This window comes from Schistocerca cancellata, chromosome 1 (assembly GCF_023864275.1).
Source record: "Schistocerca cancellata isolate TAMUIC-IGC-003103 chromosome 1, iqSchCanc2.1, whole genome shotgun sequence".
Classification (NCBI taxonomy): Eukaryota; Metazoa; Arthropoda; class Insecta; order Orthoptera; family Acrididae; genus Schistocerca; species Schistocerca cancellata.
In genome coordinates, this window is record NC_064626.1 from 403,157,781 (window position 1) to 403,183,982 (window position 26,202).

At 47.6% G+C, this 26,202-nt stretch overlaps 1 protein-coding gene across 1 annotated transcript in view; it reads right to left on the minus strand.

Moving 5' to 3' along the window:
* Positions 1-26,202, minus strand: part of LOC126179047 (homeobox protein prospero-like) — a 62,482-nt gene that overhangs the window by 13,767 nt on the left and 22,513 nt on the right. The window contains exon 8 of the mRNA XM_049924582.1: positions 25,390-25,551. Within this exon, the coding sequence (XP_049780539.1) occupies positions 25,390-25,551 (162 nt within the window). The remainder of the gene's footprint in view (positions 1-25,389; positions 25,552-26,202) is intronic.

Consider the following 26,202-nt stretch of genomic DNA (forward strand, 5'->3'; position numbering starts at 1 on the left):
CCTTGCCTCTCACGAAGCAAAAAACACTTTCCACACTATAGCCCTATACGCCAGATCAGCAGATCTGTACAAGTAATTCACATGTTTACACACTGAAAGACAGTACTACAAATGTTTACACACTGAAAGACAGTACTACACTGCTGGACTTCCGGTAGTATACTTGTTATGTGCTGATGTGAATCTAGTTATCCCTCTGGATTAATATTTACTTCCCAAGTATCTACTAACTCCTTCCATTTCCATTAAAATTCGTTAGATTTCCCATAACAGTGACTTCCTTTGCACGCACAGGATCAAAGAAACAGCTTAGCGTTCCGTCGATGTCGAAGTTATTACAGACTGCGTATTAATTAGGCTGGCCTTGAAATAATGCATGCTTTCGACTGAGATTCAGACTCTGCTATCTGAACACATCTGCTCTTCAGAGTGAGTCTACAGTGTTATAAGTGTTTCACAAGTAAACAGATCAAAGATTTCTTTCCATTTTATCTTTTCCTTCATAGAGAGAGGTTTTGAAATATGATTTTCATGTTGTGTCTTTCGAAAATAATGGATAGTTGCTAGAATATACCTTGGCAATATCTAGAATGAACGAAGACTCCAGGAAATTTGACAGTTTCTACAATAACGTAACGCAATTAATATTCCATTTCTAATGTCGATTAGGCGAGTCAGAACTGGCTAAAGCTGACTGACGGAATCTATTCAGGCAGAGAGCAAGCATTCAACATTTCATCACCTGAATGAGATTTTCACTCTGCAGCGGAGTGTGCGCTGATATGAAACTTTCTGGTAAATGAAAACTGCGTGCCGGACCGACTCTCGAACTCGGGACCTTTGTCTTTCGCGGGCAAGTGCTCTACCAACTGAGCTACTCAAACACGAGTCAAGACCCGTCCTCACAGCTTTAATTCCGACAGTACCTCGTCTACTACCTTCCAAACTTCACAGAAGCTCTCCTGCAGGCAAGGGTCCCGAGTTCGAGTCTCGGTCCGGCTCACAGTTTTAATCTGCCAAGAAGTTTCATCACCTAATTTGAGACATTGATCTATTTTGGCAGACCTTGTTGCCACTGTCAGCGTAAACACGTGGTAGGTAGAATTATGGAAGACAGCAAGGCGATTCACAAATAAGGCGGTTTGTTGCAGTTTTATAGTTCTACAGCAAGACAGCATTACACGATATGAACGCAGATTGAGAATAATGAGTTTGCATCAACGGCCTTTACCAGAACTCTGAGGAGCTTGGAAGGAAATACATGTGGGAGTAAATCATGTTGGTAATCGTTTGAGGATCAGGAATACGGTGTACTGAGATATGGATACTACAAATAATTTGAAAGTGAGAGGATTGGATGGTTTAGATATGGATTACGATGTAATTTTCGGTAATGGAAAGGAAAGAGAGAAGCTCTGCCATGTAGAAAAAAAGGGAAGGATATGTTACGTCTGCCGGCCGGGGTGGTCGAGCGGTTCTAGGCGCTTCAGTCTGTAACCGCGTGACCGCTACGGTCGCAGGCTCGAATCCTGCCTCGGGCACGGCTGTGTGTGATGTCCTTAGGTTAGTTAGGTTTAAGTAGTTCTAAGTTCTAGGGGATTGATGCCCTCAGAGGTTAAGTCCCATAGTGCTCAGAGCCATTTGAACAATTTTTTTATCTTACGTCTGGTTGTGTGAGCAGATGACAGAACGGCCTGATACTGGAATTTGGTGGAAGAGGATGTGGAGAGAGGGTAGATTTATGGTTGGTGAGATGTGTAGCACTGTAGAATACTGGAAATTTGAGAGGGACGATGAACAGGTTGGCGTAGAACGTGCGTATGGGTTGGATGTGGATGAAGATAGGGGAGAATTTAATGTGTTGGTAAGGGATTTGTGTGGAGGGGGGTAAGCATAAAAGCAGATGTGGAAGGTCATACATAGAAAGTGGTCAATAATCTGGATATATTAGTAGACTTATTGGGTACAGAAGTCAGGGTAATCCCAGGAAAGGTGACACAATTACAGTGTTGTGCGTGTTACGTCAACAGATCAGCTTATTCGACCAATGAATGATATTGGTAGTAAAGGTATATAGAAATCGTCACTCGAGCATTGTCAGGGAGGCACATGAAAGAGTTTCGAAACAGCCATTGGGGAGTTCAAGAGATCGACTGGAAGAGAGCAACACAGAGAAGTACTCGAGGGAGGATGGGGAAGTTTGTTGAAACAACTCTCTACGATCACGAGACAGGTGCGATTGGTGCTACATCACTCTCGAGAGTCAGCCGCTCGCTGTCATCCCAGTGTCGGCGGCTGCGCTATTCAGTGTTCACCGGGGACGAAACACGGCGGCTGACGCTCGAACAGGACCCACTGAGGACTGTGAGCCGGCGCTCACGCACCTGTGCGCCGCGTCGGCGGCGCCCGCAGAAAAAGCGCGCTGGCGCCACCTCCGCGCCGTAATTAGCCCGGCAGCGGCCGCGGCCCGCGGACTCCTTGCGAGGAGCAGCTAGCAGCAGCAGCAGCAGCTAATGCCTGTATTGGCTATCCGGGCGTGGCGGGACACTCGGCTGCACTCGTTTCCCAGCGACCGCCGGCTGCGCCCGCGTTCCTCTCTCTCTCTCTCTCTCTCTGTCTCTCTCTCGCTCTCCTCCCGCGAAACCTCGCCCTTGGAGCGAGCGGCAGCCGCGCGCGCGCACGAGCTCGCTCCACGGCATTCCAAAGTGAAAAGGCTATAGAACTGATACAACCGCAATTCGCCGCAGATGATAGCACACCGACAAAACGGCTGGTGCTTCATTATCAACTGGCATCGCACGCCCCCTCACCCTCTTGTGTCGCGATAATGGCAGCGCACGAGCAAGGCGGCTCTGGAGAGAGCCAATTAGCACGGAGCTGGGAGCTGGAAGCTGCTGCTGCTGCTGCTCGCCTCGGCTCCGCTTTTTATTCGGGCCGACGACGACGGCGGCGGCGCCGGCGTCGCGGCGTCGCGCCGCTCGTCTCGTCCCGTCCCATCTCGTCTCGGGCGCGGCTTTCAGACGGTGTCCCGCCAGCGCTATCCGCGCGCACGGGGCCGGAATTAAATGCGTAAGGCACTTTCAAAAATTAGCGCCACCTCTCCCGGGCCGCCTTGGTGCTCCCTGCCCTTTGTGGGCGCTGTCGTCATCCCGCTAGCTCGCGACCGGGGGCCGCGCAGACACGGTGACGCTGTCCTCCGAGTCGATGGCAGTGCCCGTGTTCGCTGACGGCGCGGCTAAGCGCCTCCTCCTCACCTACTGACACCTGCAGCAAGTGCGCCCTTCTTTGCATAAGCGCCAGCTGCTGGAAGTTGGACCCAGAATCCCGTCACCCCAAATGGCGGTATGTTTAGCGTTACGTTGACTCTGATGTCATCAGACTTGAAGCACTCAGTACTACAAATACAGGGCGTTCCGAAATCCCCGTTATAAACTTACAGGACTTGTAGAGAGGCAAGAGCACATAATACACTGAAGAGCCAAAGAAACTGGTACACCTGCCTAATATCGTGTAGGGCCCCCGCGAGCACGCAGAAGTGTCGCAACACGACGTGACATGGACTCGACTCATCTCTGAAGAGTAGTTGGAGGAGACTGACACCATGAATCCTGCAGGGCTGTCCATAAATCCGCAAGAGTAAGAGGGGGTGGAGATCTCTTCCTAACAGCACGTAGCAAGGCGTTCCAGATATGCTCAATAATGCTCATGTCCGGGAAGTTTAGTGTCTAGCGGAAGTGTCTAAACTCAGAAGCGTGTCCCTGGAGCCACTCTGTAGCAATTCTGGGTGTCGTATTGTCCTGTTGGAATTGCTCAAGTCCGTCGGAATGCACAGTGGACATGAATGGATCCATGTACATGTCACCTGGCAGAGTCGTCTCTAGACGTATCAGGAGTCCCATATCACTCCAACTGCACAAGCCCCACACCATTACAGAGCCTCCGGCAGCTTGAACAATCCCCTACTGATATGCAGGGTCTATGAATGAATGAGGTTGTCTCGATACCCCTAAGCGTCCATCCGCTCGATACAATTTGAAACGAGACTCGTCCGATCAAGCAACAACTTTCCAGCCATCAACATTCTAATGTCGATGTTGACGGGCCCAGACGAGGCGTAAAGTTTTATGTCGTGCAGTATCAAGACTACACAAGTGGGCCTTCAGGTCCGAAAGCCCATATCGATGATGTTTCGTTGAATGGTTCGCACGCTGACACTTGTTGATGGTCAAGAATCGAAATCTGCACCAGAAACCTGGTCCTCCACAAGGCCATCAGACACGCTCACTACTCAGCTACGGTCGCGAACTGTAGGCAATGCATAATACGATAAAGCTAACCACACATTTTTGCAAGATGGTGCTTCACACCTGTAATACGTTTAATGAAAGGCATTAATACACACTATCGTCTGATTTATAAACTATGCTGAACTGTGCTGCTAGTTTCAGTTATGTCGACCATCTTCTGACGCTGTACCGAAATTCGTTTTTGCACCTTTCTTACTAATGTATTAAACTTAGTTGCCTTAATACTGACTTGTGAAATACACTACTGGAAATGGAAAAAAGAACACATTGACACCGGTATGTCAGACCCACCATACTTGCTCCGGACACTGCGAGAGGGCTGTACAAGCAATGATCACACGCACGGCACAGCGGACACACCAGGAACCGCGGTGTTGGCCGTCGAATGGCGCTAGATGCGCAGCATTTGTGCACCGCCGCCGTCAGTGTCAGCCAGTTTGCCGTGGCATACGGAGCTCCATCGCAGTCTTTAACACTGGTAGCATGCCGCGACAGCGTGGACGTGAACCGTATGTGCAGTTGACGGACTTTGAGCGAGGGCGTATAGTGGGCATGCGGGAGGCCGGGTGGACGTACCGCCGAATTGCTCAACACGTGGGGCGTGAGGTCTCCACAGTACATCGATGTTGTCGCCAGTGGTCGGCGGAAGGTGCACGTGCCCGTCGACCTGGGACCGGACCGCAGCGACGCACGGATGCACGCCAAGACCGTAGGATCCTACGCAGTGCCGTAGGGGACCGCACCGCCACTTCCCAGCAAATTAGGGACACTGTTGCTCCTGGGGTATCGGCGAGGACCATTCGCAACCGTCTCCATGAAGCTGGGCTACGGTCCCGCACACCGTTAGGCCGTCTTCCGCTCACGCCCCAACATCGTGCAGCCCGCCTCCAGTGGTGTCGCGACAGGCGTGCAGGAGTGAATGGAGGGACGAATGGAAACGTGTCGTCTTCAGCGATGAGAGTCGCTTCTGCCTTTGTGCCAATGATGGTCGTATGCGTGTTTGGCGCCGTGCAGGTGAGCGCCACAATCAGGACTGCATACGACCGAGGCACACAGGGCCAACACCCGGCATCATGGTGTGGGGAGCGATCTCCTACACTGGCCGTACACCACTGGTGATCGTCGAGGGGACACTGAATAGTGCACGGTACACCCAAACCGTCATCGAACCCATCGTTCTACCATTCCTAGACCGGCAAGGGAACTTGCTGTTCCAACAGGACAATGCACGTCCGCATGTATCCCGTGCCACCCAACGTGCTCTAGAAGGTGTAAGTCAACTACCCTGGCCAGCAAGATCTCCGGATCTGTCCCCCATTGAGCATGTTTGGGACTGGATGAAGCGTCGTCTCACGCGGTCTGCACGTCCAGCACGAACGCTGGTCCAACTGAGGCGCCAGGTGGAAATGGCATGGCAAGCCGTTCCACAGGACTACATCCAGCATCTCTACGATCGTCTCCATGGGAGAATAGCAGCCTGCATTGCTGCGAAAGGTGGATATACACTGTACTAGTGCCGACATTGTGCATGCTCTGTTGCCTGTGTCTATGTGCCTGTGGTTCTGTCAGTGTGATCATGTGATGTATCTGACCCCAGGAATGTGTCAATAAAGTTTCCCCTTCCTGGGACAATGAATTCACGGTGTTCTTATTTCAATTTCCAGGAGTGTAATTGACGCAGTGTCTGTTCACAGCTGAATAAAGTTTACTTTATGAAGGCGACAGTATTTAGGTCGTCTTCACATGGCAGTATTCGGGATGGAGTCCAAACAGAATTCTGACTTCATGTGGTCTCTGCGCCATTGTTTAGACTACGAAACAAGTAGAGGCAGCTGTCTGTATTAGGAGTAGCAACGAGAGGAGTTAGCAGGAAAGTGAAACTGTATGTGTTTCTCTGTTCTGTAGACAGAAACGCCAGTCCACACTTGTTCGGGGTATTCAGTCGACAAAGTACTTGGCCAGCTACCCTGCGACGTTATTACTGAAATCGATCGTCACACAAAGGATGGAATCGAGCTTTTCCTTATTTATCAAATGCAAATGACGACTCGAATGCCATATCTGGGAGACACACGTGAATATACGCTTAATTACCATGCAGATCACATTTTGTTAACTCTTGGTTCGTTTGTGACATATTTGTGACGAGATAGACTTCCATTACATTTACGCCTTCAGGAGCGCGGCAGCGTTGTCTAGCAGACAGCTGACGTCGGCTGGCGAAAGCAGCATTTGCGGCGGCGCCGGCAGTTCTGCAGAACGAGGTGAGGCGTTTTCGCAAAGGAGCCTTGGGGGCGAGAGCGGTGCCTGGCACGCATTGTGCTGCCCGCCGTACGCACGCGACTCACACCGGGACACGCCCACGCAGTGCGTGGCAACTGCGGCACGCACACTGAGGTCAGTGTACCAGTTACCCGCCGTCGGGCCTCCATCTCTCTGCGTCAAATTAGTTCATCTAAACGCTCTCTTTCTGTGGCTACGTATTTCTCTGTCTACAGTCAGGTGTGTTCAGGTACAATGTTAGCAACGCGCATCACAACCCTAGTTGAAATCAGGCGGGGAAGGCCTTGTTATTATTACGTTACTCACGTAACCTAAACAACGGTACTCTTTTAATTTGTCACAGACTTCTTACTTTGAGAATGAACAGCGTCTACCTCAGTTACGACCTCGCCATATAACATTTTAGTCGAGCTGAGTCCAGTCTGACCATTCTATTTCATGATTTCCAATGTTACACCCGAGCGAGGTGGCGCAGCGGTAAAACACTGGATTCGCATTCGGGAAGACGGTGGTTAGAATCCTCTTCCGGCTATCCAGTTTTGAAGTTTTCATTTATTTCTCAAAATTACGTAAGACAGAGGCCGGAGTGGACACGACTGGTTACCTTCGCTCTCCATCACCAATTCAAATTTGTTTTCTTTCTCTAAAGACACCTTCGTCGACGGGACGTTAAATCTTTTCTGCTTTCCTTTCCAGTGCTCCCAACAGATTCTGAGAGCGCTCTCTTCACAAGACTGATTTCTTCGATCATTCTTGTGGAAATTGTTATGAGTTACGTTACGCAGATTAGTTCATTGTTTCCCGTACAGTATTTAGGTTATTATTTCTGTCTAAATGTAGAAAATGATGTTCCACAAATAGTAATGATCTTCGGAAGCGACTTTTCAAGTGGTTTCCTCGTTATTTTCGCTCTTGCCACGAGAAATTTATGCACTATAACTTTCGATCCACGTGTCTATTTTGCATTCGACAGATCTGTCACGTAACAGTCAGAAATGAGTCTGTAAATTGTAACACTTATTCGGATCAGGCATTGGTAAGGCACTGGTCACGAGAGCAGTGGATTTAGATTCGAGAGCCGGCTAGACACACATTATTGATCCACCTCGAAAATTTCACTTTAGTGTTCAGTATTCTCCTCTGCGGATCTGTCAGCAGCCCTTTCCTGATTATTATTGAATCACAAATTTCGCAACTTCTGCGTGAATACTATTCCAGCAAATACATCACGGAAACGTATCGTGCCGTGACGGCGAATTGTCACACCCTAGTCAAACGTTACCTGCCTACTCTGTCGCCAGCCCACTGTTTTAATAAACAAAAGATGAAAATAGAAAGAGATACATTCAAGTGGTTCATTGCACGGAAGTAACAGTTCGACTTTGACACTTTTGGAAAAGTTTTCTGCTAATTTAGCAGAGTATTTGTTAAAGCAGGTCTTTGTGTGCGCACAGAAGACTGAGTTGACTCAAATACAAATAAGTGAGACCATAATCCCGCAGCTCTACGTCTCTTTCTCTGAGAGATTTAGTTCCTCCAATGATAGATACCATACCAGACAACAATTTTCCTTTATCGAACTCGATAAATTGTCAGGTTTACAGATTCCTCCCAGTTCATGTCCGTTCATTGTAGATCCTTTGACAAATTTCGTTTCCAAGCATTACGATGTCTTTTTCTATATACATCAGTTGGTTTCCAAGACGGTGCCGATTCGCCTTCTTTCAGCAACGATTTTACGGCAGCTGAGTAGACCATTTCTTCTCTGCACTTCATCATTTGAAACGCGATCGCTATAGCTGAATTTCAAAATTCGCCTCAGGCATCATTTAAGGAAAACATTGAGCTTACTTCTATACGGTAATCGGTAGGATGACAGAGGAGTGCAGCCAAAGCTGTTTGGATGGGCTTCCCCAATGGACTGCAATCGTTGGAAGACTCTACAACCTTTTCCAATTCTGCCGGTGATGTCTACATCTAAGTCCCCGTTATCAAATACAAGACTGTCTAAAAACGTACCATTTGTGGTAATCATTACACCACGTAGGTGAATGTTTGACTCAAAGACAGCAATAAGTAAGACCATAATCACGCAGCTCTACTCGACCTTGTCTAGAAACGAGGTATCATAAAACACACACACCTTAACTGGTCACCAGCAACCCAGGTCAGTAACAAATTGTGATTATCACATCGTCCCCTAGATGAAAACTTGACCCAAAAAAACCGATAAGACCATAATCACGCAACTCTTCCTGCCCTCACTAAGAAAGAGGTACTGAAACACGTGCGTGCGTACAAACTCAAACACACACGCTACATGTGCCAACCCTCGCTGACGCAGACACGCGAAACACCAACACAGCGCCGCGTTCGGATGGACAGCGTGACTCGCGGTGCTTCCGGCGCGCTCCCAGCAGACGTGGAGTGTTGGCCCGACAGCTAAGGGCCGCCGCCCACCGCAGACGGCACGGCCCTCGACCGTCGCGTGACCTCTCCCACTAGAGGGCAGCAGAAGCGTCGCCACAGCCCAAAGACGCTCCGTGTTTTTCCCCTGGAAGCGGCGGGGCGTTGTCTGCGCGCACGCTATCTGCGGACACTTGCTTCATTAGCGTAATGAAAGTGATTAACACGAGGCCGCAAGGCGCCTCCGGACGCCCGTTTCGGGTCTCGCCGCGGACGGAAGGGGAAACGCGATATTGCGGGGAGTCGGGTGTCACAAGGCGCTTCTTCAGGCCTCTTGCCGTCTCCCGCTCTGCGACTATATTTTCACCAAAAAGGTACGTATGTCGTTAATGTCACGACTTCTAACGTTACTGTTAAGTGCATACACGGGACACTGTCACATTAATATGGTCTCGTCATATATCTACAGCGCGTAGCTCAAGACCATGTGATCTGCACTGGCGCAAGTAGTATGGCAAAGCGATTACAAGTTTCCTGTAGGCATTCCGATGGCTGAACCCGTGTTGCCTTAAGGGTTCGTCCTGTGCTTTCGATGCATAGGGTTTGTATGCCGTCTGCGAGTTTCTGGGAAGTATTTGTGGCAGCCTTCAGAATAGTCGGCGGGACTCCGCACAACCAGGAGCACCTCCAAAGATGTCCAACATAGCTTTGGACGAAGCGTCAGGGATAGGGGTGTTCCATGGACCACTGCCATACAAGTAGCTCAAGACCATGTGATCTGCACTGGCGCAAGTAGTATGACAAAGCGATTACAAGTTTCCTGTAGGCATTCCGATGGCTGAACCCGTGTTGCCTTAAGGGTTCGTCCTGTGCTTTCGATGCATAGGGTTTGTATGCCGTCTGCGAGTTTCTGGGAAGTATTTGTGGCAGTCTTCAGAATAGTCGGCGGGACTCCGCACAACCAGGAGCACCTCCAAAGATGTCCAACATAGCTTTGGACGAAGCGTCAGGGATAGGGGTGTTCCATGGACCACTGCCATACAAGTAGCTCAAGACCATGTGATCTGCACTGGCGCAAGTAGTATGACAAAGCGATTACAAGTTTCCTGTAGGCATTCCGATGGCTGAACCCGTGTTGCCTTAAGGGGTCGTCCTGTGCTTTCGATGCATAGGGTTTGTATACCGTCTGCGAGTTTCTGGGAAGTATTTGTGGCAGCCTTCAGAATAGTCGGCGGGGCTCCGCACAACCAGGAGCACCTCCAAAGATGTCCAACATAGCTTTGGACGAAGCGTCAGGGATAGGGGTGTTCCATGGGCCACTGCCATACAGCCCGGAGGAATTCTCGGCAGTTGAAGCATCACGTCGTGAAAGCCTTCATGACACCTCAGTATTCCCCACCTGTTTTGCATTGGCGTCTGCGAGTTTCTGGGAAGTATTTGTGGCAGCCTTCAGAATAGTCGGCGGGACTCCGCACAACCAGGAGCGCCTCCAAGGATGTCCAATATAGCTTTGGGCGAAGCGTCAGGGATAGGGGAGTTTCATGGACCACTGGCATACAACCCGGAAGGGCTCTCGGCAGCTGAAGCATCACGTCGTGAGGGCCTTCATGACACCTCAGTATTCCCAACCTGTTTTGCACTGGCGGGTCTGCCTCTCGTAGCATCCAATGATCAGTTCCGGATTACTTAGGCAGGGTTTGTAAACCGTCTGCGAGTTTCTGGGAAGTATTTGTGGCAGCCTTGAGAATAGTCTTAATGGTAAGTAAGGAGCTCAAGCTGCATTAACCTCACAACTGAGAGACTGTACCACTGCGCAATACGTGAAGACGGAGTTAATATGCCGCAGTGTATCAATTCAGGGTTGAAACAAGCAAGTGAGTAACAAGTTTCTTTTCGTCGGCAACAGGTCAACAAACCCTGTTTCTAACAGGCTCTGAGGCAGTTCTATGGTATATACGCCGAAGCTAAGGGTTGAGTGTCGTCGGGAAATATTAGATTTTTGATAACAATACCGAAATTGGACTGCTATCGTCGATTTGTCGTCAAGACACACTCTACAGCTCCTAGACGTTCGTCGCAACATTTCTGGGACACCCTGTCATCCTACCGCATGGATGACGTTTCCAGACATGGGTTCCTATCTCGATTTGTTCTTCAAGACACTCTCTACAGCCTCTCGAAGTTTGTCGCAATATTTCTGGGACACCCTCTTTATTATCTCCTCTTGTAGCTTAAACCTATTTTAGTGTGAATTTGCACCATTTCTACTTTGTCGAACAGTTTTCCCCGGTCGACAGATCCTACGAACGTTTCACGATTCTTCGTAAATCTTGCTTCCGCTATCAAGTGCGACGTCATAACAGCCTCTCTGGTGCCTTTTCTTTTCCTGAACGAAAACTGATCGTCACCTAATAGACCCCTAGTTTTCGTTTCCATTCGTTTCTACGTCATCCTTGCCAGCAACTTCAACAAATGAGTTGTTGAGCTGATTGCGCTATATCTCTCACTTATCTGCCCTACAAGTGAAGTCTATTCCAGTGAAAATACTGAATGGTGGTATGAACGCTGAATAAATTTTTAGCCACCAAGATCGCTAAAATCAGTTATTCACATATCACTAGTTTCGGCAAGTCGCTGTTGGCATCTTAGAATCTGCAAAAGGTGAGACCGAAAATGCTAAGACGCAGTAACTAACATAACAGCAGAGATAATTATAACCAAAATTTGCAATACACGGAATAATAACATACCTATTTTTAAATCACTACAAAAATGTTCAAATGTGTGTGAAATCTTATGGGACTTAACTGCTAAGGTCATCAGTCCCTAAGCTTACACACTACTTAAGCTAAACTATCCTAAGGACAAACACACACCCCCATGCCCGAGGGAGGACTCGAGCCTCCGCCGGGACCAGCCGCACAGTCCATGACTGCAGCGCCTTAGATCGCTCGGCAAATCACTACACAGTCTTCTCTTTCAGTACAGAAACTGGTGCCATACGGTGTATGTTAATGTTGGTATCCTGAAATGTACTAGAAGTCGGCATGTCAGTTTTGAAATAACAGCCATGTACACACATTTAAAATTGACATGCCGACTTCTAGCATAGCTCACGATATCAACGAGAATATACATTGTGAAGATCCATTTACTGTACAGAAAGAGAAGTTCGTGTAATGATGTAGCCGGGCGGAGTGGCCGAGCGGTTCTAGGCCCTGCAGTCTGGAGCCGCGTGACCGCTACGGTCGCAGGTTCGAATCGTGCCTCGGGCATGGATGTGTGTGATGTCCTTAGGTTAGTTAGGTTTAAGTAGTTCTAGGGGACTGATGACCTCAGCAGTCCCACAGTGCTCAGAGCCATTTGAACAATTTTTTTTAATGATGTAAACACGGGCGTGTTCTTATTCAAAGTATTGCGACTCTTGGATATAATTATGATTGCTATTATGTTAGTTGCTGTATCCCAGCATTTGTGGTCCCATCTTTTGCGGATCCGAAGGTGGCAACTGAGAATTGCTCAAACCGGTAATCTGTGGTAATAAATAATTTTAGCGATCTTGGCGATTGGCACGCTGACGATGTCTGGAATGTATAGTGACTGGTAGCTTAGACCGCGTTTGGGAGGTACACCTATCACGTAAACTGCCAAAGTGCCACGCAGACCACTGCCAGTCTCTGCCTTTAAACACGTGTCGGTTCTCAGCTCTACAGGGAGCAGCGTTTGTGACGGTGGCCTATCTCGCAAATGAGGGCGACGATTGGCGCCGGCAGCGGAGGAGACGCCAGCGAGACGGCGCCGCTGGGCGTTTCTGCAGTCGGAGGCGGACGCTCGGGGCGGGGCCGACGGAAAGGGCCGTCCCGGCGCGCTGCGTCGGCGTCGGCGTCGGCGCCGTCGGCGTCCGCTGCCCGTGATGGATGTTTTACAAACTGCGCCAAGGCTGCGGCCGGGCTCCGCGCTCGCGCGCCGCGCTAATTTAATGGACTACTTAATAAAGACTAACTCGATTAAGACGGCCCGCCGGTGTCGAGTTGCGGCCGGCCGGCCGCGTCCTCCCGTCTGCGCCGTATCCGCGGGGCCGCCCCCGCCGCCCCCGCCAGACGTCGATTAGGTCGGCCACCGCCGCTGCCGCAGCGCCGTCACGCTAATCAGTTCGCGTTATTTAATGTTTCCGGCCGTCCGCTGCAGTGTGCGGAACGTCCCCCTCCTGCAGGCGGTGCGTCGCGCGAGGCGCCTTTCGTGGGAAATACGACGGTCTTGTCTCATCACTCATCTATCGATTGTTGCCTGATGTCTTCCCAGTGAAATGTTTTGACGTTGGTTGAAATGGCTCTAAGCACTATGGGACTTAACATCTGAGGTCATCAGACTTAGAACTACGTAGCCCTAACTAACCTAAGGACATCACACACATCCATGCCCGAGGCAGGATTCGAACCTGCGACCGTAGCAGCCACGTGGTTCCGGACTGTAGCGGCCATTTTGACATTGTAATGCCCCTATTACACGAGCCACTTCATTGTCTCACTCACCTACAGTGTAATTCATGAGAACGACTGCGTGAAAAGTACAAGGTATAAAGAAAAATTATACATATAAGTAGACGTGCATCTCTTTAAATTCACACTGGACTCGCATTCCGGAGCACGATGGTTTAATCCCGCGTCCTGCCATCCTGATTTAGGTTTTCCGTGATTTCCGTAATTCGCTCCAGGCAAATGCCGGGATGGTTCCTATGATAGGGCGCGGCCGCCTTCCTACCCCGTCCTTCCCTGATCCGACGAGACCGATGTCCTCGCAGTTTCGTCTCTTCTCACAGACAACCCAACCAAACCCCCCCCCACCCCACCCCCCTACGCCCGGACGCTGTGGCGTAGTTACAGAGCCCACCACTAGAGGGCAAGCGTGTCAGACAATGAAGACAGATCATCTGCTCGTGTTGTTGCACTTGCAGACAGGCAGCCAAATGAACAGATTTCTTAAGTAAACTTTTGTCTTGGCGCCTTGCTGAGCGGCAATAGTAGCGGCAGCACCAATGAATCCCGCGCTTACACTGACTTCTCCACGTCTCAAGCTGTGCCCACACTGAGCTCCGGTAAAGTGAATTAAAAATTTCAGGAGATGCACTATCCACTGAGATCTGTCTCTTTTCTGCATGCCTTTCAACTTCCACGCAGACACCTCCTGAAGCCCTGGAGATACTTATGAATTACCGTGTATAAGGGGCAGTCAAATGAAAACCGAACACCCGCCATAACGGGACCATGGAATATTTTCACTCAAAAGTAACCACCATATGCGTTAACATATTTATCCCCTCAAGAGACGAGACGATGGATTCCTGTATCGTAGAACGCGTCGGCCGCTAATGCCTTCACAACCGCACCCACTCTCTCAGGATGATGTCTCCCACTTGCTGCAAGTCTCATAGATTTGCTGTTGATGAAAAACTAGACGCCATAAAGGAAATGACTCCGGCTAGCGAAAAAGGGAACATTCAAGTCACAAAGGAATTAAAGACATTAGCTGCCGGTGGGCAATGATTTATTTGTGTATCACCGGGGAAATTTGAAAATTTTCAACTTTCCCCACTGATATAAATTAACGTCCAATGACAGCCGTCGTCTTTAATTCCTATGTGTCTTCATCCATATTGTCTGCAGGGTCGAAATGGTGTCTCTTCTTTCGGCCATGGCCGAAATAATAGCCCACTGGTGGTCAGAAAATGTGTGAAATGCTTGTAGGGATGTTACAGGGCAGATTGTACTGAGACATAAATGTTAAGAAAAAAATTCGATACGTTGCTCCGTTTCCGAGTTATTTAGCATAGAATTTAGCAAATCGGGGCGTCGCGCGCTCACATTCAAGCGGCCTAGCAAGGGCGGTGTTGCCCAACGAGTGCTTTGTCTCGTTAGCTGAAACTTGAATTTACGCGTGCGACGATCTGATTGGCTAACTTCAATGCTAAATAACTCGGAAACGGCGCAACGTACCGAATTTTTTTCGTAACATTTATATCTCAGTACAACCTGCCCTGCACCATCCCTACAAGCGTTTCAGACATTTTCTGACCAATGGCGATGACGACCTACGATCTCTTCAGTGGACATACACACCAAGCACGAACTCTTAAAGGAATCTGCGAGACGCCGCCAGTAATGAGCCTAATGAACAGGGACACTACATCAGTAGTGTGTGGTGTAAGTTAAGAATTTGGGCACGACGGGAGGCCTGCTAGCATAGCGCGTGCGGCTGTGGTGACATGTCAGGAAGACCAGACACCACGTATATATATAAATGGAACACTGTTGGTACTTGCTAAGCCCAGCTGGGAGGTCGTGGATGTGTGCGGGCCTCCTGCCTCAGAACCCGGTCTGGCCGCTCCTAGCGGGCGCACACGTGCAACGTCAGGAGGAACGAACAGGTTAGGCCGCCGGCAGTGGTGTGCCTTACGCGCTAGGCGTTACGCACGGCACATACGCACTACTTATCTCGGGAGGCGCGGTGCAGCGGCACAGCGGCCGGATCGTTAAAAAACGGCCCCCAGGGAAGGAGCAGCAGGGGTGGGCGGCGGGGCACGTGGGCGGCAGCTCCTGGGGTGGGGGCTGCTTCTGCTACTCGCTCCTCGAAAAATAAAAATAACTGCGAAAAAACTCGACATAAACAGGACGTGAGTGAGCGGATTGATCCGCGGTCCGCCCCCCTCTGCAGCCCCCCTGTGGCCGCGCTTACCTCCTCCCCCCCCCCTCGTTCCCGCCCCCCTCTGCGGCCCCACCCTCGCTCCCTCGCGGCCGCAAGTGCCCCCTCCTACGCCGCCGCGTGTTTCTCTGTCTCCCGCCACACAGTAGAATTACCAAGTCAGGAGTCACTTAATTAAAAATTACTTAATTACGGTCTTGGCTCTAATTAGTGAACATGCCTCTTTTTTCCGGTTCTGTCCCTTGACGTTCACGCTCTTTATCTTTGTCGCTCTCCCTCGGCGCTCGGGCGTTTTTCTCCGTCTCCGTCTTGCCTTTGCTTCCCCCTCCTCAAGCGCCCCCCCCCCCCCTGCCACACCCCCTCCCTCTCCATGCGTGCGTAATTGCTATTCTTAACCTATCCTAATTACTATTCATTATTTCAAGGTGCGGCGTTCGTACGGCGAGCATGTGAGGCGAGGAGTCCGGGCGTGTGTGCGCCCGCGCCCGCACCCTCCTCTGGCTCAAATTGTTGCTCACCTCCGCAACCCTTTACGTTCGCGGCCTCTCGTTCTACTTTTATTTTCTTTTTTGAGGCGGGAAAGACAAAACAGAAGGAGGAAAAGGACCGCAGCGCGTGTATCTAAACTGGGGAAGAAACCCGGCGAAGCTCATAATGGCCGCGCCTTCTCTTAAGGGAAATGACTTCCTCGTAACAGTTTAATGTCGAATTTCGAAAAAAAAAAAAGGAAAGGACGCCAGTGCTACAGTCACAGGCCCCCCGGTGCACTCACCGTGAATTAGTGTGTGTGTGTGTGTGTGTGTGTGTGTGTATGTGTGTGTGCCCGTGAATTAGTGTGTGAGTGTGTGTGTGTGTGTGTGTGTGTGTGTGTGTCTACGTTGGGCGTCGCGCACCACACGCAACAAAACCGTCACCGCGGCTGTGTTGAATGCCCCGTTCCTTGATTCCCGGTCGCGCATCTTTGGTCACGAGCGCGCACGGGGGTGCTAATTCGAATCGCGAAGAGGAGATTTTTTTTTTCAGTGCGGGAAGGGAAACTCAGCATTGCTTGCCTTCCCTACCTGCAGCATGGCGTTCTTCTTTCTCCGTGGACGGTTGCAACGAGATGACACAAGAAGACAATAGCGGATTAGCTGAAATCGTTGGTGGATCTTAGAGGTAATTTGTATAACAGAAGATGCAGGTGTTGTCCCGTAATTTCCAGGACATTTTACATGTTCATTGTTTTCTAATCCTACAGTCTGTTGATACTTTTCGCTACCTGTCATCAGAAAAACCATATCAGAACTACTACACGAAACGAACAGTAGAGCCGGCCAGGGTGGCCGAGCGTTCTAGGCGTTACAGCCTGGAACCGCGCGACCACTACGGTCGCAGGTTCGAATCCTGCCTCGGGCAAGGATGTGTGTGATGTCCTTAGGTTGGTTAGGTTTAAGTAATTCTAAGTCCTAGGGGACTGACGACCTCAGAAGTTAAGTCCCATAGTGCTCACAGCCATTTTTGAACAGTAAACTATGATGCTTTATGCTTCGGTAAAGTAGTTTCGATAGGTGTTTACAGTATGTGAACGAGGTAAATGTGCAGTCATCGTCATTTTGTTGCTACTGTTGTATTCTCCGTCGAGACTAAGAGTTATGGATGTTCCACAAAGCACGATCTAGACTTAAGATAATAGAGTGGGGGGGGGGGGGGGAGGGTGTCTATGGAAAGCCTTATACCGATTAAGAAAGCCACGAGAATCAAAGGAGGAGCTATTCAGGGTAGCGACGTAAATATCACAGTATGAAACATAGCACATTCAGTCTTCTCTGCATAAAAAAGTGGTAATAGAATTATGCATCACCGCAGATCCCATTAATGCGACATCTGCCAACTGAAGTGGAGAAGTACTTTTTATTAACAGACGAACCATTAAACAACCGCCTGTTCACTGCCCGTTTGAAGGGCACTGGTACCACGAAGCCTTGGTTAGAACTCCGTCACAGCGATATGAAGACTAGTTTGGTATAAACTACGAACGTCACTGATTAAGTGCCTATACCAGCTGCTATGGAATCAGCAGACACCAATAAAGCACTCACTTTAAGAAGTGACAGTCGAACATGCACGAACATTCTTCTGAGAATGAAATCCGGATGTGTCAGCAAAAGACTCGGCAATTTAAAAGTTCCTTTCGAAATGATTGACAGTAACAGTTCCATCAGTTCGTACATTCTTGAAATTACTAGTAGCAGAGCTTCAAACACAAAGCACTTAATCATTATATCGTGTCTTACAGTGTATTGGGTCGTTTGGTAGTCAGTCCCAGTCGCCGACGTGAATACTGGACCTTTTCAGAACTATCTAAAAAGCAAAGTCAATGAAAAATCCAACCGTTTTAGTTTCCATAAAAAGGGCTAAGTCGGCTACCAGATGTTAAACTGTTTGCTACATTGGACTGTTCGCTCATTTTTTGGGAAAAAACATATTCGTGCCATCTGTTGTGCAGTTTTATGTTTATTCTTCACTGGTTTCTGTTGTCACAGTCATATTCAAGTAGAAAAACATTGTACATCAATGGATCGACAATACATTTCTGTTATATATATGAGCCATACAAATGGCTTGGCACAGTTATAGTTGTGCACATTTGGTGATAAAGAAAAACACAACTGTAATTGTTCCAGAGCACCGAGTGTTTGTATGGACTGTTTTAAGAAAGACTAATATCGCAGTTATATATGTTGTAAATCTGCATGATGGAAATGAGTGACTGATCCATTGATGTGCGATATTTTTCTCCTTGAAGATGATCGTAACAATCGATACCGGTAGAGAATAAAGAAAAAACTGCACAGCCGATGGCGTAAAATGCTTTTCTTCAAGATGTTTTACAGATGTACACGATAACCTAGGAAAACCTCTGTTACCTCATTGTTAGATATTATGATTGATTATGGTATGTCCATTACTTATTTCTTGTCCATAAATTAGATTCTTATTATGTACTCCAGCTGCTAGTAATTCTACGGTTATAAGTTATAAGAAAGTTGGAATCTAATTTTTGTCTGCAGCATGCACAGATCGTGATGTGAATATGTTGCCTGACAGACTGACGTTGTTTCACGAGTGGAAAAACTTTCTTACACATAATTTGTCGATAGTTCTATATGTGCTTTATGAATCGTGTGGTACAAACAATTGCGACGTCTTCTGCATAACATCATACGCCACGCCAGGGGAGCCAGATTAGTCCCTCACCATCAATTCGGTAGGAGGCATTTAGCCACTTTTTGGGCTCCCTAGCAGCTCATCAGAGCACAATTACATTCGCATCAGACGCTAGACAGGAAAGGGGAAACGTAAAAATTATTCATCTGAGGCACAGGTGGCACGTTCCTATGGCGCTGGGTGTCCTGTGGTGAGGTAGGACAACTCAGAGCCGCGTCACCGCGGCCGCCCCCGCATCTTGCGAGCAACAAGCGGGTAGACGCAGCCGCTAATGGGGAACTGTCGGTGGCGGAAATTGCCGCCTTCCGACACGCTACAGCAACCCCTGCCCCACAGCAGATAAGCATCGCGGCCGACCAGGCCAATACTGCGGCTGCGTGCTTAGACGCTCGCGCGACGGCTGCTGCTGCCGAGAGGAGCGAGGAAGGCTGTCGCTGCCTCACTGAAAGGCTGCGTTGGTCAGACGTTGGTGCCTTTCTACCACAAAATGCTGTGTCGAACCTAAGAGGTACACCACACTTGAAGATGATTTTCATTACAGCTGTGCCACGTCATACAATATGCAGAAAAGCTATCACGTCTCTGGACGAACATGACTTCCATTTACAAATAAAAATCGAGCAATAAAAGCTAACCCATGGTGACTGCAGCCGAAAAGTACAAGTGTTAACCTACTTAAGCTGACCACGCGTGAAGGGTAACAGACCACTGTTACCAATACGCTCTGCTGTCTAATCTAAAAATGAAACTTTTTTTTATAAGCAACAAAATCAAAGTATGCTGCAGAACACGCCCTACAGATCTCCAGGTATCAGTTGTCAAGCTGTATGAACAATGCCAAAAAGAGTAACGTAATTCCAAGGAGAGTGTCAATAAAGCTGTCACTGACACACTGAATGTTTGAGTAGCCAGACGCTGGTGACATTCAATCATAAAATCTAGTGTCGAATCTGAGAAGTATTCCACGCTTTTGGGTCATTTTTCTTACGAATGCTGGTAACGATGTAACTAAGCGCAACCCAGGGCCCCTACAGTCGATTTTGGGTACATACACAGAGCGTTAGAGTGAGTGAAGAGAAATTCGGAAGTAAGGAAACCGAAAGTAGGATAACGAAAACGCGAAACAAGAACAGGGCAACCAATGAAACAGAAAATAGAATGAATAACTTACTCATACGATGCGCTTAAGCGTGTGTGATAAATCGACATAGGAATGAGGAAACTAAACAATGCACAGAAAGTGAATTCTTGGATAAGTCATCATAAACTGCTTGTAATAAACGTACAGCTTGCCGCAGGTTAAAAATACCGCATCGGAAAACAAACCACAAGTCATTACATTCAGTACTGTTACAACCACAGAAAAATGTCGGAATTCTGCACCATGTACACTCTGAAAATATGTTTTTCTACAGACGCCAGTAGCAATTACACAACAAACAGGACAAATGCTGTCCTCGCGTTCATAACTCGGCTGGGACTCACCGAATGCTACGATACAGGCAGAACAAGATAAAGGACGTAATTCGAGTACACTGGAGGAGAAATTGGTATGCGGTGTGAAAAAAGTTGGGCCAAGCAGCTTGCTCGATACATCAGTCTTCAGTAGTAGTGAAGTGAAGAAACGGTAAACAATTTATTTTTGTTTGTTTCTCATTTTATTTTGTCGAAGATTGATTGATAGGTTGGTTTAGCAGAAATAAACTGTTCTCTATCTCCAGCTTATGCCCCACATCTAATTCCGTGCTTTCTGCTCTTTCTCTTTGTTTCCTAAGTAAACTAATAACAGCGAGTTACGGAGTGCGAAATGTTAAGAACTGCTTGGGACGGTATTACGTAACGATTCTTGAGCAGTACATCAAGTGACATTGAGCAGCAGGAAATGAGATCATGGATGGAGAAACGGTCGAATGGAAGAAGAGGCTAGTAAGAGAGAGAGAGAGGGGGGGGGGGGAAGGAAAAAGAGAGAGAGAGAGAGAGAGGTAGGGGAGAGGGAATCAGAGACATTATGCACTGCGTGTCGAGCCAGGATAGACAACTTTTAATTAATTATTTCGGGTAACGGCGTGCAAACAGAGTGCGCTCCCGTGCTAAGGTAACTCGCCATTAAAACACGTACAAGGGTAAATACGGAGCAGGCCGATAAATGTTTCAGGCGGAACCGTGGAGTACGCCGGGCGGGGACGCGTCCACAAAGCACGGCCGACATCACGGAACACGACGGCGAGCTCCGGGCGAGCGCGGGGGCGGCGTGGCGGGGGTGGCGGGGGTGGTGGCTGGAGTCTGCGTAGCTGATCGAGCAAGGCCGGCCTCAAAACGTCACACCAAAGAGGACAACCGCCCTTCTCTAGCACGGTCCCTTTTTCGATTGCGAGGCTCCGATTTAATGATTTATCCAAAATCCTGCAAAGTATGCTTACGGAGCTACAACGGTCGGTGTCACCCTGAAGACGACCACTATGGAATTGTACGTAGGATCGTTTAATTTGTAATATCACGCAGAGATTTCCTCGAAAAACTGACTCGGACACCGAAAAACTGTTCTCATACACTGTACCATGAAAACTGCCCTGTACGGAGGTGTACGACGGAAAACCTTTCGCCGATTCTTGGCCTGCCTTCACAGACTAACGACTAATACAGTCGCCAAGTCGGAACGCTGTGCCTCTTACTTCGTGAGAACCTTTAAAACACGTTTACACCATATAAGTAAGGCCAAACATACATTTGTGAAACCAGAATGCCTATATCCCATTGAATGTCTAATACTGTATTACAAGTTGAAGCCAAAAATTAGGAGTAAGGCTGAAATATATTTCACAATGTACAAAACAGTAACAGTAAGAACAAGGAAGAGTAGATTAATAATCTTGCGTCATTCACACAGAACGAATGTCAACAAATTAAATACCGAGATCCACAAACACTTTTGGCGAGGGCAGTCGACTACAAGCTCAAGAGACAAAGACGAGTTTAGAAAGAAACAACTGAACAGAAGAAGAAACAATAGACAGGGGGTAGCTTTAGAATAGAAATGTTACAAGTGGATGGGGACCAACGGGGGAAGGGTAAGTAAACAGGTTCAAAATGCACTGCGGACGGGAGAAAATCAACACAGAGAAAGGATGAAGGAATGTTCGAGGGAAAGGAAGAAAAACACAGAATATGAAGAACAGTGGAGACCCATACGAGAGGGAAAGAATGGACTAATGTAACTCCATTTGTTTGTTGTCTCCCAACTGAAAAATGTTTTTCACCTTACAAGTGAAGTTCATTTCGTTCAGAAACCTTATTGACTGTTGTTCGTGTTAGACCAATGGCTAAAGACGAATGGAACACCAGAGATTTATTTGCGAGGAAAAGATTTTTCGCATAAATTTGTTATGACTAATCCACTTTGTATGTGTCAATAATCTCATTGAGCTAACACTGCAGCAGTAGATGCCTTAGAAAAACTTGGGCATACGGTACTTCTGTGGTACTAAATTATGATAGTGTTCTGTTTAGGCCTGTTTAGCAGTCTGGTATGTCATCTGCACGAATGTCGTATGCTAGAGGTATTGAGTTTGGAATTCCCCTCCCCTCCCTCCAGATGTTTTATCACTCATTGCCGTCATTTTGCTCACTACTGAAAACAGCAACGCATAATGTATTCCACAAGCAGTAAAAAACATAACAAAAATGTGTTGGGACTTTTAGACATGTGTGGCGGTAAGGGATGAGTAGGTGATTAGTCCTGGTAACTGGTTGAATGCGGAGAAGATAGCACGAGGAGAGTGAAGCAACAGATAGTTGATTTTAAGAGTGAGCAAAGAGGTTTTGTGTATGAATTTATGCTAACTGCTGTACCGATGCTAGCGATTCTTTCTGTGACGATACACGGTTGCTAACATAAAGAAAGAGGGGCTTGCATTATGCTACACAGTATTGCAATTAGAAATATAGTTGTCGAAGGCCATTTTCAGTATATAACTGCAGACCTTCGCTATTTTTTGTACGGAAAAGGGTGCACAACTCCATGTTGAGATCAGTATCAAGATTAACGAATAATGTTTGGGGAGTAGCAACGATGCCTTACCTTAATTCCTGGAGTAGTTCACATATCTAGCGTTCAATCCTACTTAATTTTCAAACATGAAGGCATTTCAAAATGAGAGATTAAAGAGTTGTTAGTGAACCATTTTCAGTCACATGAAGAACAGTGACTCCAGAGGAAGGACGCAACAGTGGAACTGGAACGTCAAAAAACGCAGAATATGAAACTTCCTCCTACATTAAAACTGTGTACCTGGACGGGACTCCAAACTGAAACCACTGCCTTTAGCGTCCGTGGTTCGAGACTCGGTCCAGGACACAATTTTAATCTACCAGGAATCGGCTTACACTCCACTGCAGAGTGGAATTTCATTCTGGAAACTCAGCAAACTTCATCCGGATTAACAACGGTCAGGAATGCGTGCAGCCTTAGCATATATCATTATTCGATATAAGGACTATGTGTAGTTTCCGAGCCCCGACATAGCCTCGCTGTGTCGGCAACGTCTTAGACGCGGATGTGGCGAGTGGAGCCTACGTCGCAGGGGTGGCGAGCAGCGAGCAGCACGCGGCACGGCGCTGCGCGGCCTGGCGTGGTCTGGAGAGTTGTTATAAGGAGGCTGCGCGAAGGGAGCAGCAAGTGCCGCGTGGAACCCATTCTGTAGATCCCTCCCCTCGCAATCGATAGCGCCGCGGAAATGGGCCGAGGGGAGCACATATTGCGAACGAGTCACATTTCTTACGCCGCGGTCTCGTGGCCGACAGCTGTGGCGAAAATTTTCTTCTTCTCACTCCGGCCAGGGAAATACCAATTACGGATCAACAGCACACAACACGGTGAAATTGAAAAGAGTTGAAACTGAATTTTTCTACAGATTTTTTCAGAGTAATAGTGGTTTCTTGGAGAAATAGTTAGTTTCCCTTAAACGTGATTACATGTTTTGCTCTTTAATGTAATGGTCATGCTTTGATTCTTAGTGACTCGTCCGCTCGGTGGATGGATCAGTTTAGAATACAGTGAAGTCATCGGATATTGTTATTATTCGAAATTGTTTCTCCTTCTTCCATCTGAGGTGTCGAAAGTTGGAAAAAGGAAGCTGAAGAGCGCTAGTGGGTTGCAGTTCCCTATGGAATGTTGGCACTTCGAGCAGTCAGATTTCACATGAAAACAACCATTGCAGATATAGAAATCGAACTACGAATCAGCTTAGTTAGGATGAAGGATGTGTAGTACAACAACCCTCAAGTTCCTTTGCTAAACGTGCTGCAGTCATTTGAGTTAAGCAACCAGTGAAAATACATTTGTCTTTGTTAGTCGGTTACTGTGTGTCACATTAGAAGCTACATCAGTATATTCAAATAGTTTCAAGAGGCTTGTTGAACGAAATAACATTCATCTGTCTTCGGGAAGCCTTCATCCTGTATTAATTACAGGAAACAATATTTACAAGATAGAATGTCTTCCCATTCATAGTCTTAACGATGTTTCGTAGTGGTGAACTTAAACAGTTGTGACTAATTAGTACAGTGGTCAGTAGATAGTGAAAATTATGTGGAATTTGAATAGAAGCAGACATATACTGGTAGATAGAAGCTATGAGAGTGACCGTAAAACGCTCCTGGATAGGTGAAGGGCAAGGGTCTGAGTTTGAACCCCTGGCTACACTCTGTTCTGATCTGTCATGAAGCTTTCTGGTCTTTCTTGAAGCTTTACTTCTAATCGTAACACTCCGCAACATACCCTTGCTGCAGTGTAAATTGTTTGTGAACAGAAGTATGGAAATCGTGCGCACATTGAAGGTAACTCGCACCTCTGTTTAGTTGTATGCATTTTAAGAAAGAAGGCTCTGTTTTATTTGTTTCAAAGATTCAAACCAGGGACTTACTATCAGTCAAGTCAAAGATAGTAAATCATATACTTCGTATACTGTAAATATGTCAGTCGCCCATGTTGTAATATTAGAGGGCTGTAGGAATGTAAACCGAATAATTGGATACTTCCAATATATTTACTTGTTCATTAGCCCCTTTTGTGTACGAATACAGGCAATTACGTTGTAAAAATGAATATTTGAAGATTGTATTTAGTTCCAGCTCCGTGGTAAGTACTATATTTTTCAGATGGGGGTGATGCGCTTAGAATTAAAAATTCAATTTATATCTGAATACATTCGTGTGCTTTGGACGCGATCTTAAGCTTAACACTAAATTTCGTGTATCGCCATAAAGAACGCCGTGATAAACGGACTGGAAAGATCTCAGCTGGATGCTGCAGCTGTCTCGTAAGTCAGCTGCTAGGCATGTGGAGTCAGACGACCCTGCACGCTTAGCTGCCAACATTCACGTGACTTGAGGTCTAACCAACCGATCACGGGCTATTCCATGGTGCAACACGGGCCTTTACGCTAGTAGCGTGCTCTAGCTAGAAAAGTGCGGTTAGCTAGCTTACCTGAAGTTGGAGAACCACTTGACGAGCTGCGCCGTGTTGTTCTTGTTGAACTTGATGTCTGGGAAGTACATCTTGAGCACGGCCGAGCTGGGGTAGCGCACCCAGAAGAACATCAGCTTCGCCTTGCGCAGGTGCATCGGCGTCAACGTCGACGAGTTCACGCTGGTTAAGGAAATAACAACTGGACAATGACGGGCAGACCGTGGCACGCAGCTTCGCTCGCGCCCTCCATGCGAGGGCTACGTCAGCCTGGCACACTCCACACACTCCCCCATGCTCTCCCACACACACACACACAAATAACACAAATGGTGCACGTGCTTCCACCATTCTTTGTGTTCCTTAATATAGCTCTATGTTTGATTACATTGAATTGGTGCAGTCGTTTGATGATGAACTGTTCGGAGTAACTATTCAGACTTCCTTCCGGTCATAGTAGTTATGATAACGTCCATATCACTTTTCTAAAAATGTCATGACAATGTTAGGTATACAAACTACTGAGAACTATTTAATGCTTCTTATTACGAATACTTGTTTCTAAACGGCATTACTCCTCTACTCAAGAAGTGTGTCTAATACCAAACGGTAAATATCATGCTGGAAGACACTGAACTTGGCGAATGTGCTAAGCCAATAACAAATTATTGACAATTTCCCAAAAAGTTACTTGTGTCTTGGATAAACCTTAAACTGGAAGGTACTGCAAGCGACTTCTAATCACGCTGCAGTTTTAAAGGTACACACCAATGAACTACTTCAATAAGAATGTATCCAAAAATCATAGGAAAACCTGTATGACTACACACTGCT